General features: G+C 42.2%; 1 protein-coding gene across 6 annotated transcripts in view; it reads right to left on the bottom strand.

The window, feature by feature from the left end:
• Nucleotides 1–385: 385 nt before the first annotated feature.
• Aak1 (AP2 associated kinase 1) overlaps nucleotides 386–14,628 on the bottom strand; it is a 154,164-nt gene continuing 139,921 nt past the window's right edge. For all 6 annotated transcript variants that reach the window (XM_036180952.1, XM_036180953.1, XM_036180951.1 and 3 more), the window contains 5 exons: nucleotides 10,298–10,399; nucleotides 9,042–9,143; nucleotides 7,572–7,682; nucleotides 5,978–6,088; nucleotides 386–5,142 (listed from right to left, as the gene is read on the bottom strand). In XM_036180952.1, the coding sequence (XP_036036845.1) occupies nucleotides 5,048–5,142; nucleotides 5,978–6,088; nucleotides 7,572–7,682; nucleotides 9,042–9,143; nucleotides 10,298–10,399 (521 nt within the window). In that variant the 3' untranslated portion in view covers nucleotides 386–5,047. The remainder of the gene's footprint in view (nucleotides 5,143–5,977; nucleotides 6,089–7,571; nucleotides 7,683–9,041; nucleotides 9,144–10,297; nucleotides 10,400–14,628) is intronic.

The raw sequence follows: 14,628 nt of genomic DNA, 5'->3' as shown, positions 1-14,628 counted from the left end.
TCACAGGTAGCCTTAGGACATCTTGCACAGGTGTGCACTCACTACACCTTCCTTAGGACATCTTGCACAGGTGTGCACTCACTACACCTTCCTCAGGATCTCCTGCACAGGTGTGCACTCACTACACCTTCCTCAGGACATCTTGCACAGGTGTGCACTCACTACACCTTCCTCAGGACCTCCTGCACAGGTGTGCACTCACTGAACCTCCCTCAGGACATCTTGCATAGGTGTGCACTCACTACTCCTTCCTCAGGACATCTTGTACAATTGCCCACACTTTTCTTGTCCACTGGTATTTGCAGCCACTGAATAATGTGCTCAAGTCCTTCTGGAGGAATATAACAGCTACCTTAAGCTATTTATACATCTAAGCATCATGCACTTGTTTGAACAGATAAAAGCTTTATTCCTCTGTATGTTTACATAAGAAATTTGTTTACAGACTTATTTATACAATACTTGCAAAGCAGTGTTCATTTTTCACATTTTACTGCACAAGATAGCTTCATTCCATCATTTTGCTTTGCTTCCCTGGGGAAGACAAGTTAAAGACCTAAAGGAAGAATCCATCCAGGTGACAAAGGCATGTACAACAAGGCATGAGAGAATACCCACAGACGTGAATTCAGGACACTGCACCAAAGTGAGAACCAAGGAAGGTCTTCCCTTCTACCAACTGTCACCCTTTGGGAACTGCATGAGTTAGCATTACCCAAGCAGCCTCCAGGCCTCCTCCCTCCCAGTTAGTGAAAGAAAACCCAGGGGAAACTACATAGGATATCTTGTTACAGACTGAAATGGAGGCCATCTGGGATTCATTCAGTTCACAAAAGCCAAGCACATCCAACTTGGGAAACATTATCATTGTGGAACGGAAAGGTCTAATTTTTGCACGGGTAAAATTGGTCTCTAGAGAGGAATATAAATTAGCTTGCCGTATCTGCAAGTATTCACTGAACACTCCACTCTAAACATTCTGTTGGGCAGCCTCTGATTTGCTTAACTCTGTTCTGGGCGATGCTGTCATTCGCATCCCCAAACTCCATGTCAGTGGCAACAGAATGCAGTCATCTTGCAGACCAGGAAGGGTAAAGACGCTTGATGCCAGAGGAACCTTGTCACAGGAGACATTAGCTTGACCCAAGGTGGCTCCAGCATCATTAGTTCACGGAGCACAGACAGCCACCCCCATCGCAAAGTTCTCCTCATTCCCTGGGCACTGCTGAAGACAAAACTAACCCTGGCCTGGGGGAAGACTATGTTGGTTTGAATCAAAACAAACACTCATCCGGGAGTACAGGAAATGAGAATTGCAAATCACAAAAATATCACATCTTAAGAAAAACAGATTCCCTTTTGGGTTTGTTTTCTTCCAATTATTAGAAATCCAAGTTCTAGAATTCCAATCTGATCAGGAGGAGCCAAGTCCAAAGTGAAATGTCAACGAGCAGAGTGACAACCTCTATCAGTGGGGTTTAAAACCTGCATCTTTAAATTTAAGTTTCCTAAAGACCAGAGGACTGTAAACCTCCCCTATCTCAGTGCTGGGGAAATCTCTCTCAGCTATGAAGTCTTCTCCAGGAACCGCCTGTGGAGTTTCAAAGTCTTCATCTTATCAGAGTGGTTCTGCGTTTTGGAATACTCAGTGTTACTCAGAGGCAGAGGTATCAGAGAAAAAAACATAAGAAGACTTGTGGATGCTGTGAGGGAGGCTACTGAGAAAACACAACCATATTCTCGCTGGAGATGTCATGTCTAAGGACAAGAGTTTAAGAACGACTCAGCTGACACTGGCCTGCTTTGCTAGGGTTAGCATTCCCTTCCCAAGCAAAATCAGATGCTTCCAAGGGGAACAATCAAACACATGAAACATTTCTGATCTATCTACTTCACAAATCACTGTAACAATTACTGTACTACTTAGAAGTGACCACTTAAACCTCATCTCCTTTGAGGACCGTATTTTTAGAAACTTTGGGAATTAAATTTGGTTATCTGGGGGAAATACCAATTTGTGATACTTTCTGGTACAGTAATTACTTCCACTCAGCAGAGAGAAGATCAAATAAAACATGTGTACATTGTATTTGCCCATATTTTAATGGCAAATCCCTGATTACACAGATTGAAATAATAGAAGTCTCTGGATTCTGTTTTACTGTACTAGGTAAGGTTGTGTGTGCCTAATATTACAGAAGAAAAATCTATCTCCAAGCTTCCAATGATGTGGGCTTTTAGTCAGGTAACCAGCAAGTAGCAACAAGATTAAATATTGCCCACTCCAATCCTCTGTTAGTAAATGCTGAAGAAAGCTTAGGAATGGCAAGAGCATAGAAGTTACCTGAAGGACATCCAGATTATACAATCCTTCATAGTCCTCCTAGATACAATAGCATAACAATGCTGTGCTTCTACTGCCTCACACATCCTCTATCCAAAACCATCCTGTGTACAATCCAGCATCAGTTATGAGGAGTAGAGTGCCTGTCCAAGGTCATAAGCCAGGGTCTGGACGGGTTACCAGAAGCCTGAGTTGCCCCGGCCCCTTTTCTCAACAGCCAGTCTTCATCAGTCAGGTCCACACCAGTGAGATGAAGTAAATGGACTAGTGGATAGTCTCTGCAGTCCCTGATATAATTCAGTCTTGTCCTGTGCATCTCTAGTTACCACACACCATGCTCTTCTCAAGCTACTCCCTCAGCTTAGGCTGCAGCAAAGGAAGGCTGTGCTGGCCCAGTCACTAGAATGTACTTCTCCATAGAGAAGTAGCTCTGCCCACCCAAGCTTTACTCCTAAGGGTCAGCCTGCCTAGGTCTCTTGTTCCCTCACCCAGGCTTTACCATCTTCCCTGGCGACAGTCTGTTCATTTTCATTAGTGTCTCCATTAAGCGACTACACAATAGATCTCAATATAATTCCGGGTGACACATGAAGAAGTGGGTTAGAGACACTTAACCTAATTTCTAGACTGCACTCTTCATAGCTGCAATTAAACTGAGAAAGCTGACATTTCATTATAGTGCTAATGTTTTCATGAGGAAAAAACAAATATGAAAACACAGACCTAAAACATTAGCCTTATTTAAAAATAAACATTTCCTTCATTAGTTTATACATTCTTTCTATGTCCAGGAAAGAGGACACAACCATTTCCTGTCCACCAAGGGGTTAACCAAGTCCTGCTTCCCAGCAGCCCACTTGTGGAGAGCTCTTCATGACATCTCCTCCATCCTCGCTGTACACCGTGCCTCGCTCACCTGTAGAAACCATCTCTTCTAGCAGAGGCCTTTCCTCAGCTCATTTGGGTTCAGCTGGCCCAGGAAGGATTTTAAGTCAGAAGGAAGACTGAGTGTCCACTCCTCCTGCTGTCCCATTGCTGGAGACAATGGTGGTCCTCCAGAGGGCCGGGCTTGCAGGCTCCTGCTGCTGCTGCTGCTGCTGCTGGTTCCCCACCACTTAAAGTGCAAATGTGAGCAAGAAACAAAGTAGTAGTAGAGAACAAGCAAATAGATTTGGGATTTTATTTGTACAAATCTGACAAACTTAAGCGTTTCCCTTCCAACCCTGGAGAATGGCACTGGAGGAAGGGGCTCTTGGTGCCCACTCCTCTTCTAAAGGGTGATTTTACAAAAGTGCTCTCCACATCAGAAGGAAACACACCTTGATGAGTAAGTACACAGAGGGTGACTGGGGGAGCATGTTGTAGGGCGAGGGCAGGGTCTTTATGGAAATCTGTGAACAATAGTCTAAGGTCTTTTCACTCTAGGAAGCCAAGGAAAGGCAGCTAGCTGCACATATTCCATTGGCTTCAGCCACTTCAACACCAGAGAGAAGGGAAGCAGCCACAGTCAAACTGGGCCAGCACACTTATTTCTGATTATCTGAAAATAAACAACATGCTTGTTCTACAGAGACAAAGGCCTGCTGAAAGCTTAGAGCAAGACATACACTCTACTTGAAACAGTTCCATGTGTTACACTGTAGGACTGCTATGTGGTTATACAAGCGAAAGAGATCAAAACCCTGTACAGACACCTGATGTCAGATTTGAAATGCCAAGTGGAAACAGAACTATTCAGCATCTTCATTTATACACAATTTACAATATTTGATTCAAAATAAAAAAATCACAAGAAAAATACATCTGTTTCTGCTACAATTCCTTCCCTTCCCCATCCACCCCCCATGAAAAGTCTTCTAGTAAAAGGTATCCTGTTCCCACCACTGTCTTGTTTTGGTCTAATTCTGAGATCCCAGCTTGGGCCAGCTAACATGGAAGGATAGCAATGCTTGGTATTTCTATCACATACGTCTTTATTCAGGGATCTCCAGCACTTGTAGTCACGCCTCCAGATTGGACAAATCACAGTTCAATGGAAGCCAGATCGCTAGACAAACTAGATGGCTGAGAAGGCTGCATGGGCGTAAGACCCCTTGGCTCAATCTATTTCCAAACCAGGTCCAAGTGAGCTGGCTAGAGCTGAGCCAATTCTCTTCACAAACATATCCTATTAGTTTTGCCCTGTTTAAACTGCACACCTGTCTCCGGACTATTGCCTGGGGATAAAACCAGCTATAGCTGCCATAGCCTCATGATACTGCATCAGGATAGAAAGCAAGAATGGACACACATTCATCAGCATCTGGGAGACAGGCTATGTAGGACTGTCATGGGGCAATTTCTAGCAAGAATGAGACAAAGTGTCCATCATAAGCTCAGTGACAGTCAAGCTTCTGTGAGTGGATTCCAGCAGAGGTGAAGCTCAGGGCAGCTAGCACTTGAGTTAAGGTAATGCTATTGAAGATGGGGAATGAGAAAACACAGCAAACTAACGAGAAGAGTCGGCCAAGGAACGGATCTGGAGGGTCAGAGATTTTTCTTTCCTTATCATTTCTATAGGAGAAGGCAAGGGGTAGGAGAAAGGGGCTTGAGGGCCCCTTATTTGCAGATTTTTTTTTAAAAATCATATTTCTCGTAACTCCGTAATGCAAATGTGTATTACGGCTTGAAGGTTACAGAACTGCGTCTGCTGCTGGCTCACGGCTACAGGTCTATGAGCTGATCCACCAGCAGCAAAGACCTGGCTAGGTTGGGAAGACTGGACTCAGAGCTCCCACTGCTGTTTCTAGAGTGCCCACCTGGAAGTGGAAAGATAGGATTCAGTACAAAACACAGAGGGTTAGGGTTAGATGTGCAGAGCAAGCAAAGGAGAAAAAGAAAAACAAAGAAATCCAGAGAAGCAACATTTCACATTTTAAAAGTCTTACATGTTGATTTCTAAACATAGCCATTGACCAGCCACCACCTCCCACCAGAAGTTCACTCCATGCACACCACAGTAGAGGTAGGACACTGCAGAGATACCACTGGTTCCAAACCAACTTGTTTGCCTAAGAAGTTCTGGCTGTCTACTAGCCTACCAACAGCAAGCCATCTCCCTATAAAGTACGGATCAGTTTCTGCTTTGGGGAGAATTAGTTATTAGGATACTGCAATAAGAACATGCTTTTAAAAATAAATAGATAATGTATTTTAGTGTTTTATTCATGATCAAATGATTCAATCCACCAAAAAGGAAAAGAATGGTCCATAAAGTCTACTGATGCAGCAGACAGCAAAATACCACTGTTAGCTCTCTGGGAAGAACATCTATTACAGATTTTCTAATTATGATAAAAAATGTTCAACACTTCTGACATATACTTTCAGGCTTCTACCAACTAGAGAACACTTTCTTTTTGGCTTGATATTTCATAAAAACTAACTCTTCTCTAAATAAACCCCAACCAATGAGGTTTAAGCTCCATAGATCAGCATCTCCACCTGCCTCTCATGTTGGTCCAGCCTACACTGACTGTCATCATCCAGTGTCCTTCACCAAATGGTGATGTTCCCAGCCACCATGCAGGCTAGGGACAGTGTTTGGTGAGAACGGATGCCAAGCTCTTCTCTCTTGTCCAGCCTCTTTCTTACCTTGCGCGTTTTTGGCTATCAGAACAGGGATAGGGTCAAACTCATCTTCTGCCGTCTTTTCCGAGCCCTCAGCGACTCCGAAACCTGAGATGAGGCTACTGTCTTCTGCAGCTTAATACAGAATGCAAGCACACAAGCAGAAACAACAGAAGAAGAGATTACAAAGGAGAGAACAGGAAAGAGGTGCCAAGCCTTCAACTATGAACAATCACTGTTCTGAAAGGTGAAAATACTAATTATTCTGAGTTGAAATAAAAGTAGGAAACTGGAAAACACAGGTATACAGAAGTAAAAACTTGTAGAACTTACAATGTTAAGATTTCATAAATGGTTAAGAAATGGGGTCTTAGAAGAATTCTCTACTCTGCAGAAGACCATAATTCCAGTTGTGAAGTTCTCTCTGAAGTGTTCACTATCTTTATTGAGTCAACAGAGGCCTGACTAACACCACCTCAAACACTAAAAGGCTGGGGCACGGTTCAGTGGCAGAGCGTGTTTTAGCACGTGCAAGGTCCTGAGTTTGATCCCATGGCCCCAAACCAACATGTACAAGGCAAGCAAAATGCCAAGACTCCCTCTCTGTGAAAAAAGACTTTTAAATAACTCAGAATACTGGGGTACAAAAGACTGCCAGCATAAGTTTCTTAGACTACCTTCCTCCCCCATTTTTTTAGTGGTTGTTCTTTTATTTTGTTTAGTTTGAGACAGTGTCTCACTATGTAGCCCCAGTCGCCCTGGAACACACAGAAATCCACCTGCCTCTGCCTTCTCAGTGCTGGGATTAAAGGCCTGTGCCACCACACCCAGCTTCTTCTACTTTCTATATCCCCCAGCAAATGCTAGCTGAGCACTTATTTGGCAGACAATGCTTCTCTATGGTTACACATTGCTACTAACAGACTCCTGCCAGCCATCGATGTCTAAGGCTATCGTCACTGCTACCCATGAGTGCATTTTCCAGTCATCTCTGGAGGCTTTCGTCTTGAATTTCCTTTGGAAAGGGCTTAACCTGTTTATTTTCTACTACTCCTTAAACACAGAAATAAGCTTGCCATATGCAAGCAAGCTATCACCACAACAGACCTCAGAACCCAACCCAAGCTACTCTGCCTGAAAAGGCTCAAACCAGACCACACCAAGACTAAGGAGTGAAAACGGCAGGTTAGAGTGAGAAACTCAGGAATCAATTATGACCCAAAGGCGAAATAATACTCAACACTCTCACAAGTTCAATTTTTGAGGAATGATTTTGAGAGATGTGTTTCTTTACATTCAAAAACCTTGAATCAGATCTGATGAAATAACTTTACTTTCTAAGGTCATATTAATACTCACAATCGATCAGTTGGCTCACCTATCTATGTGGTTGCCCCTACAGGCACATGGCTCTCAAAGGTAACATGGGCCATCTGCATCCCAGTTCTTGTCAGAAAGTGATCTCTGCACCTCTCTGTAGTTGTTAGGGCTTATTAACTACTCAGAGAAGAACTCTAACAGTGGCTAAGGATACAAAGTCATGTTTCCATAGAAATGGACAGCCTGAAGACTTTACTAACAGACTGTTGGTAAGAGGAACTCCCCAGGAAGACTTTACCTTTATGAGAGGGAGCAGAGAGTGCTATGGGGGCAAACTCTTCCAGAAGGTCAGCAGTGGGGTTAGAAAGCAGAGTGCAGTCCAGCAGGGAGTCTTCCCCAGTGAGAGAGTCTGCGTAGTCCAGTTACCAGCATCCCCGCAATGGCGGCATTAAACAGCACACAACAATATTGTGAGGTTATATCTTGACTTTTAAATTATTGTATTTACAGGCCATATGTACAAGCCAAGGTGCAGAAAGAAAATCAAAAGAAACACGTTAAGCTCTCTGAACTTCTAACCACAAAAACATATACCCTAGATTCTATTTGGTAGTATACATAAATGTAAGATTTTTAGCTCAGAAACTGCTGGTCAAACAAGTCTGTGATTCAATGTCAATACAACTTAACAACCCAGTTCTCAGCAAATACCACTGGGAAAAAGGACTTTGTAACTAGAGTTTCACTTAACTTTTCCCCACTCAGGAAGAAAGTTACTACTAAGTGAAGTACTGAAACTCTCAGGAAGGAACCCTCCATGACACTCCCAGGTTGCCATTCAAAATGCCTCTTCCTATTATTCTTTAAATGCGAATTCTCCTTTGAGAATAGTGTATTCTTTCGTGTCAAGAATTAGGGGAGGTAAAATTCAGAGATGAAGCATTTGAGCAGGGAGTGTTTCCTGGGAGAAAATATCCAAATGAGTGAAAACAAGAGGAACCACATTGCCTTTGTGGTGATTTTTTTTTCCCTATAAGCATTAGTTTATTATCTCTCCCTAAGGCAGACGATCAGACAACCGTATCAAGGTAATCAGGACTCACTGAAATGAATGCAATCAGAGTTGTGTGTGTGTGGCTAATGACTGGTACGAAGACGGAAATGTTCAGATGAGAGCAAAGGCAATACTGGGTCCAAGACCGACCTCTACTCTGCCTGCAAGTGAAAGGAAGATCACATCTAGACGGTGAAGCCCGATCTAGAAGAGTATCAACAGCAGGAGACGAGGTCCATACATCCAGATGCCAGTAGTGCATACGATGGAGTGAAGGACATGTCTGCGTAACAGCTGGAAGAATTACAGCAGCCATTTATCTGAGCAGACTTATGTTAAAGAGGTAGAGGGAACCTGCCACCAGTGAAGAGGATCTTTTTTTCTTTTTCTTTCTGGTGTTGGGGATTGATCGATAGTCAAGCACTCTGTCACTGAGCTATATCCCCAGGCCTGGAAAAAGAATATCGAATAATAAAATTCTGTAATCAGAGCAAGACCAGGAGTCATTCTTAAGAAAAACACAGCTCCAAAAAGTACTCAGTTCTTTAGCACAAGGACATACTCAATATCCAGAAACCAGGCCTGTAAGAACAACTCATAACATCCATTGTAAAACCAACTAGAATGCAAATAAAAAGAGGTTCATCTGTCACAGGTGGAAGCCCTGAGGCTACTGCAATGACCAGCTCTGCAGCTACATGGACCCTGACTGACCTGTGCGGTTCGAGGTCATAGACTCCGTCTGAGATGGGAGGCGCTGGGCAACAGGCGGCTCCAGTCCAGGTATGAGACTCTCAACAGCAACATCGGACTTTTCTTTTGTATCAGGGGTATTAACAGTGGAGAGGAAGGGGTAAGAAAAGGAAGAAGTCAGATGCTGCTCAGGAAAACCCGTGGAGGCTTGCTTCCACAAGTCTCAGACAAGCTGCAGAGCACAGCCTGTGACCTTATTTCTGCCGCTGTCTAGGCTTCGATGACAGAGCATGCATGTACAAGGCTAACTACCAGGAAAGTGCAATGATCACCAGGTCCTACAAATAAGTGTGGGAGACAAGCAACTTTCAAGCAGCAAATTCTTCCATGTCAGAAAAGATTGGCTTCAGGACAGGCAATGGTGGCTCATACCTTTAATCCCACAACTGCAGAGGTTAAGACAAGAGGACTGCCATGAGTCTCAGGCCAGCCAGGCTACACAGTGATGCCCTACTTAAAAAAGCCAACGATGATCAAAACAGCTTCATTCAAAATTAGTTTGGGCAATTTTTCCCTTTTAATAGGACAGACTTGGGGTAAACATCCTCCAATCTAATGCACAACCTTCAAATGTACCATGATGTAGCAGGGAAGTGCTCTGCCATTGTGATATCTCACAAATGGAGGCCTATCTTTCTGTGATGCCATGGCATTCCTGAGTGCTAGCATTTCTTGTCTAAAGTCTAGTGACTGAACCTTCCAGGAGTCCAAACAGTTTATATGTTTTGCTTATATAGCATAAAAAAATATTAACAGAGTAAGCAGACCAAGCCATTGACCTGGTCTATCATTGGGGCTGAACTGCTAGGCAGACTTCCTGGTAGGGGTATTTGTTACAAGCACTGACCTTCTAAAGAAGAATCAGCCCAAGTCTATTAAGTTCAGTGAAGCTCCCAGGGCCAACTAGAAACAGACTATTTTTACAAAAGTTTTGTTTCCCCATATTCTTCCTTATTCATAAGGAATTTACTGGAGAAATCACAGGACATCAGTAAAGACCAGAGTTACAGGTGGCACACATGGAAAGCAGAAAAAGACACTTCGTTTGTACTGGCATAGACAGAATTAACAGCCTTGACTGCTGGCTTCAAACCAGGCACAGGGGCTACAGAGGTGTCAGGGCACTTCTGCCCTCTACCCCCTCCCCATGCCAGAACTACCCCACCACCACACACACATATAACAGGTATGACTGAAGAAAAAGACAGGGATTTTACCAATCACAGCATCAGAAGTGCTGCCAAAAGGATCTGTCATAGGCAAGAGGTCAGGGAGCAGAAGAGAAGTATCAGGAGATTTGAGTCCCTCAATTAGTTTTTCTAGGTTGGGAAAGAGGTAAAGAAAAGGCAGGATGCAATGAGATCATAAAACAAGTGGATCATTTACTGTTCCATGAAAACACAGTTTAGGGATTCTCACCATAAAAACAGAGACCATTAGTATCTTGTTAACTATAAGCTTTTTCAGGGCCAGCAAGATGGTTCAGTGGGTAAAGATGTTTGCCACCACACATGAAAACCTGAGTTCAATTCCAGGGACCTACCCAGTAAAGGAGAGAACGGACTCCTACAAGTGACCTTCTGAGTTCCACATATGCACTCACATACAACACAAAATAGTAAGTAAATAAATAAACTAACATAATTTTAAAAACTGCCCTCCCAAGACTTTACAAATGAGAAGGTTAAAAGGCTACTTCCCCAGGTAAAGTGGAACTCAAGGTTCACTCAAGGTGAGGCCCTTGGGTATGTTTATCCATTGTTTTCATTTGAAGCATAACTTATATAATAACCATCACCAATTTTAAATGTGTACAACATGGTGAATGTTGACAAATTTATACATTCATGTAATCACCACTGAAGTAATGATATAGACCATTTCCAGCCCTTTCAGACACCTATACACCTTATAGTAAAGGCTTCCTTTTCACCACAGGCACTGGCAACAACAGGCCTCTCTGTCCATATAGTTTTGTCTTTTCCAGATTCCCATCTCCTCCTACTCTTTTAAATACATGGTCTCATATAGCCCAGGCTGACCTTGAACTTGTTAGCCAATGATGACACTGAACTTCTAATCTTTCTGTCTGCTGGTGACAATGTCAGAGGAGCAGCAGATGGGAATTGAAGTTCAAGGTGTCAGCCCACCAGGATGAAAACTCTCTGATGGGTCAATCTTATTTTAAGCAAGGCTATAAGATCACAGATTCCAGAATGTCTTTTGCTTCTGCTGTGCTTTTATGTGTTTGCTGCTACAATCTTTCCCTGGTATCTGGGAATGTGAAAAGACCCTCACTGCCTGTAATGCTGTATGTTTATCCCATAAAAATATCCTGATCTATTGGGCATTTTTATCTGTGAATTGTCAAGAAGATGATTCCTCCCTAAGCCGTACCATCTAATTGATATAATAATGTTAGCTTATACAGAGTCTTGTTGAAAAAAATAGACACAAGGATATGCTTCATGGCTAAGGCCTATGAATTCCACCTAGGAGCTGCTTTTGATCACAGCTCAGGTTTATGATTAAGGAAAGCAACTGAATTCTCCCCAGGAGCCAGGCTGGTTCTAATTCTCTTAATGCTGAAAAGATGCAGTCACAGGTTTCAGTGTACACCATTAGCTGAAACAAAGCTTCACAATAACTTTAGATTAGACCAGATACCTTGCTAATGGTTTTTTAAGATGAACTATCCCAGAAAAACAATCTATAGTTCCCATGGACACATAGCTAAGCTGTCTGATTAATTTAGGCTAGAGTCGTAAATACAAAACAGCCCAATTATTGCTGGCTGATGGATGATTACTTCCTGGCACCCATTCTTGACCTCAATTTGCTGATATGGTTACGCACCCTGAAGATTCAAAGTTCATTTGACTGTTTTTTATGTATATAAGTGTTGGGTCCAGGTATTGTACAAATAACAGGGAGTAGAACACCAGGAAGTAGAACACTGAAGTCTAGAAACAAAAGCAACTTTTGTTCAGGGACACCATGGAAAAGAAGGAAATTCTGACTAGTAAGGACTACAGAGAATGAATTGACTCTATAGCCCCAAAAGAGGGAGCTGCAGGTTTCTTTTTGTGCTCAGGGGGTCACAAACAGGGCAGAAAATAATTCTGAGATTTGAAGCATTGTGGTGCCATAGTATGTTGGAAATACCGACTGCAGCTGATGCTAAGAGATTTACAATACATCAGGAATGTTGACATGAGCCTGAATTAACGAATTCACGACATGCCAGGCATCCCCATGTCTCGAAACTCAGCACTCTCCGGATACTTCTGAGATCCAACAAGAATCCAAGATTTAGGACTTCTGATTACAGGGTGTTAGTTCAAAATGTTTACACAGTTGTGAGTTAGTTTGACTTGCCTTTACCCTGCCTGGGAGAGTGCAGTACAAAAGGCTGAAGTGGCCAGTGCACTCAGAAGTATAGGCTATAAATACATGATTTTCTCATTTTCGTGGGCTCTTCAGCAGTTTAGGTTTGTGGTTCCTTTAAAATTCTTTGTAAGATACCTCTTGATATAGATAATAAAGTAATTGATTCTTTCTTTGCTGCCTGCCAACAAAAGGGTTGGTTGAGAAAATGTGCTTCTTACTTGCTCATGATTCTGTGACAAGCTGCTTAGATGTACTGCATGGGAGTTGTCGGGATAACTGTTTTTAATCTTGTTAGGGAGATTAAACAAAAACATATCTTGACCTATAATCATTCACTTGAGAAATGAAATATAACCCCTTTATGACTCCTGTATTGCCAGAAAGATTTTGTTGGGTTATATAAGTGGTGGAGGGAGAGAGAACAAGGAAGAACAACATGAGAGGAGAATAACACTCAGGAGAGTGTGTGAGTGTCTTTTTTTCCCAACTCCCATCCCCAGATAGGAAAATCTTAGCTATGGCGACACTGTGGACTTCACTCTTAGTACTGTGCTGCTTAGAGGCTGGCACTCCAGGCAGCAATACCTACCTCTACCTCTTCAGTGCTGGGATTATAGGAACTACATGGTGCTAAGACTGAACCCAGAACCTCAAACATGCTAGGTAAGCACTCTACCATGTGAGCTAAATTCCAAGCTCCAGATTTTCCATTTTATCTTTAGCTGTTGTTGTTTAGTGATGTAATAATAATCCTTCTCTACACTGTGAATATATATTACTCTCACTGGTTAATAAAGAACTGACTGGCCGGTGGCAGGAAGTATAGGTAGGACAGCCAAACTGAGAATGCTGGGAGGAAAAGGGCAGAGTCAGTGGAGTCACCTAGAGTGACTACAGGACAGAAAAACTCCACATACAGTTAAGTTCGTTTTTGTTCATTTATTTTTGGAGTTTGTTTGTTTGTTTTTTTAAAGAACGAGTCTCTGCTGGTGGCAACTGACTTCAGGAGATCAGCCCACTAGAATGCAAGGCACTGGTGAGTGAATCTTAGATAGGCAAGGTCTCAAGGTCTTTGGCCCCAGAATGTCTCTTGCTACTGTTGTGTCTTTACATGTTTGCCACTACCATTTTTCTCTGGTATCTGGTAGGGTGTGAATGGGTGTTGGGGGATCCCCATTGCCTTGAATATAGTGTGATTATATCATGGAAATATCCTGTTCTACTGGGCATTTTTACCTGTGGATTATTATGAAGATGATTTCCTCTTAAGCTGTACTGCTTAATTGAAGTAATGATTTTATACAATAACGTTAGTTTAAATGGAAATTTGATGATTAAAGATTTTTAATAAATATAGTAAGGGATTATGATAGAGGTTAGTTTAGTGGGAAAATTAATATAGGTAAAGATAGGATATAGTGTTGCCCTGCTCCTGCTGAAGCAGGGGCTACAGAGAATAGAAAATAAGAACAAGGAAGTGTCACGCAGCTAGGACTTATGGGTTTCTCTTGAGGAGTCATATAGACTGTAGCTTAGTTTAATGATTAAGAAAAACAATTGTGTCCCAGAGGGTAGGCTAGCTCAAGTTCTTTTTATCTTAATGTTGGGGGAATGTATTCATGGGTTTTGGTGTGCATCATAGCAAAAGCAAAGCTTTAAATAATGACTTAAAGTTAGATTAAGATGTTTTGTGTAACGACGTTGAGGTAGAAAATTTTGGGGAACAATTTAAAGTTTAGAAAGGCACATAATTGAATTAGGGAACTGTTGAGGTCAAGAAACAAGAACAAAGACAGCCCTGTTATTATTAGCTGATGTGCCTTTCTTGCTAGGATGGGTTGGTGATCAAAGGTGATGATTACTTCCTTATACCCATTTCTGCCCTCAGCTTCCTGATATTAAAAACTGTTGATGAGTGGGTATGTACCCTGAGGATTTAAAATAGATCTGACTGATGGTTTCATATATAAAAGTTTAGATTTGTGGTTATTTTAAGATTTTATTATAAGATTACCTTTTGAGATAAATAATAAAGTGATCGATCCTTTCTTTGTAACAGGAAAATGCAGCCTGCCAGTAAAAGAACTGGTTGAGAAAAATACCTTGCTTGCTTGCTTGCTTGCTTGCTTGCTTGCTTGCTTATACTCTTTTATTGGGG

Source organism: Onychomys torridus, chromosome 3 (genome assembly GCF_903995425.1).
Source record: "Onychomys torridus chromosome 3, mOncTor1.1, whole genome shotgun sequence".
Classification (NCBI taxonomy): domain Eukaryota; kingdom Metazoa; phylum Chordata; class Mammalia; order Rodentia; family Cricetidae; genus Onychomys; species Onychomys torridus.
This window is presented reverse-complemented; position numbering and strand designations above follow the sequence as displayed.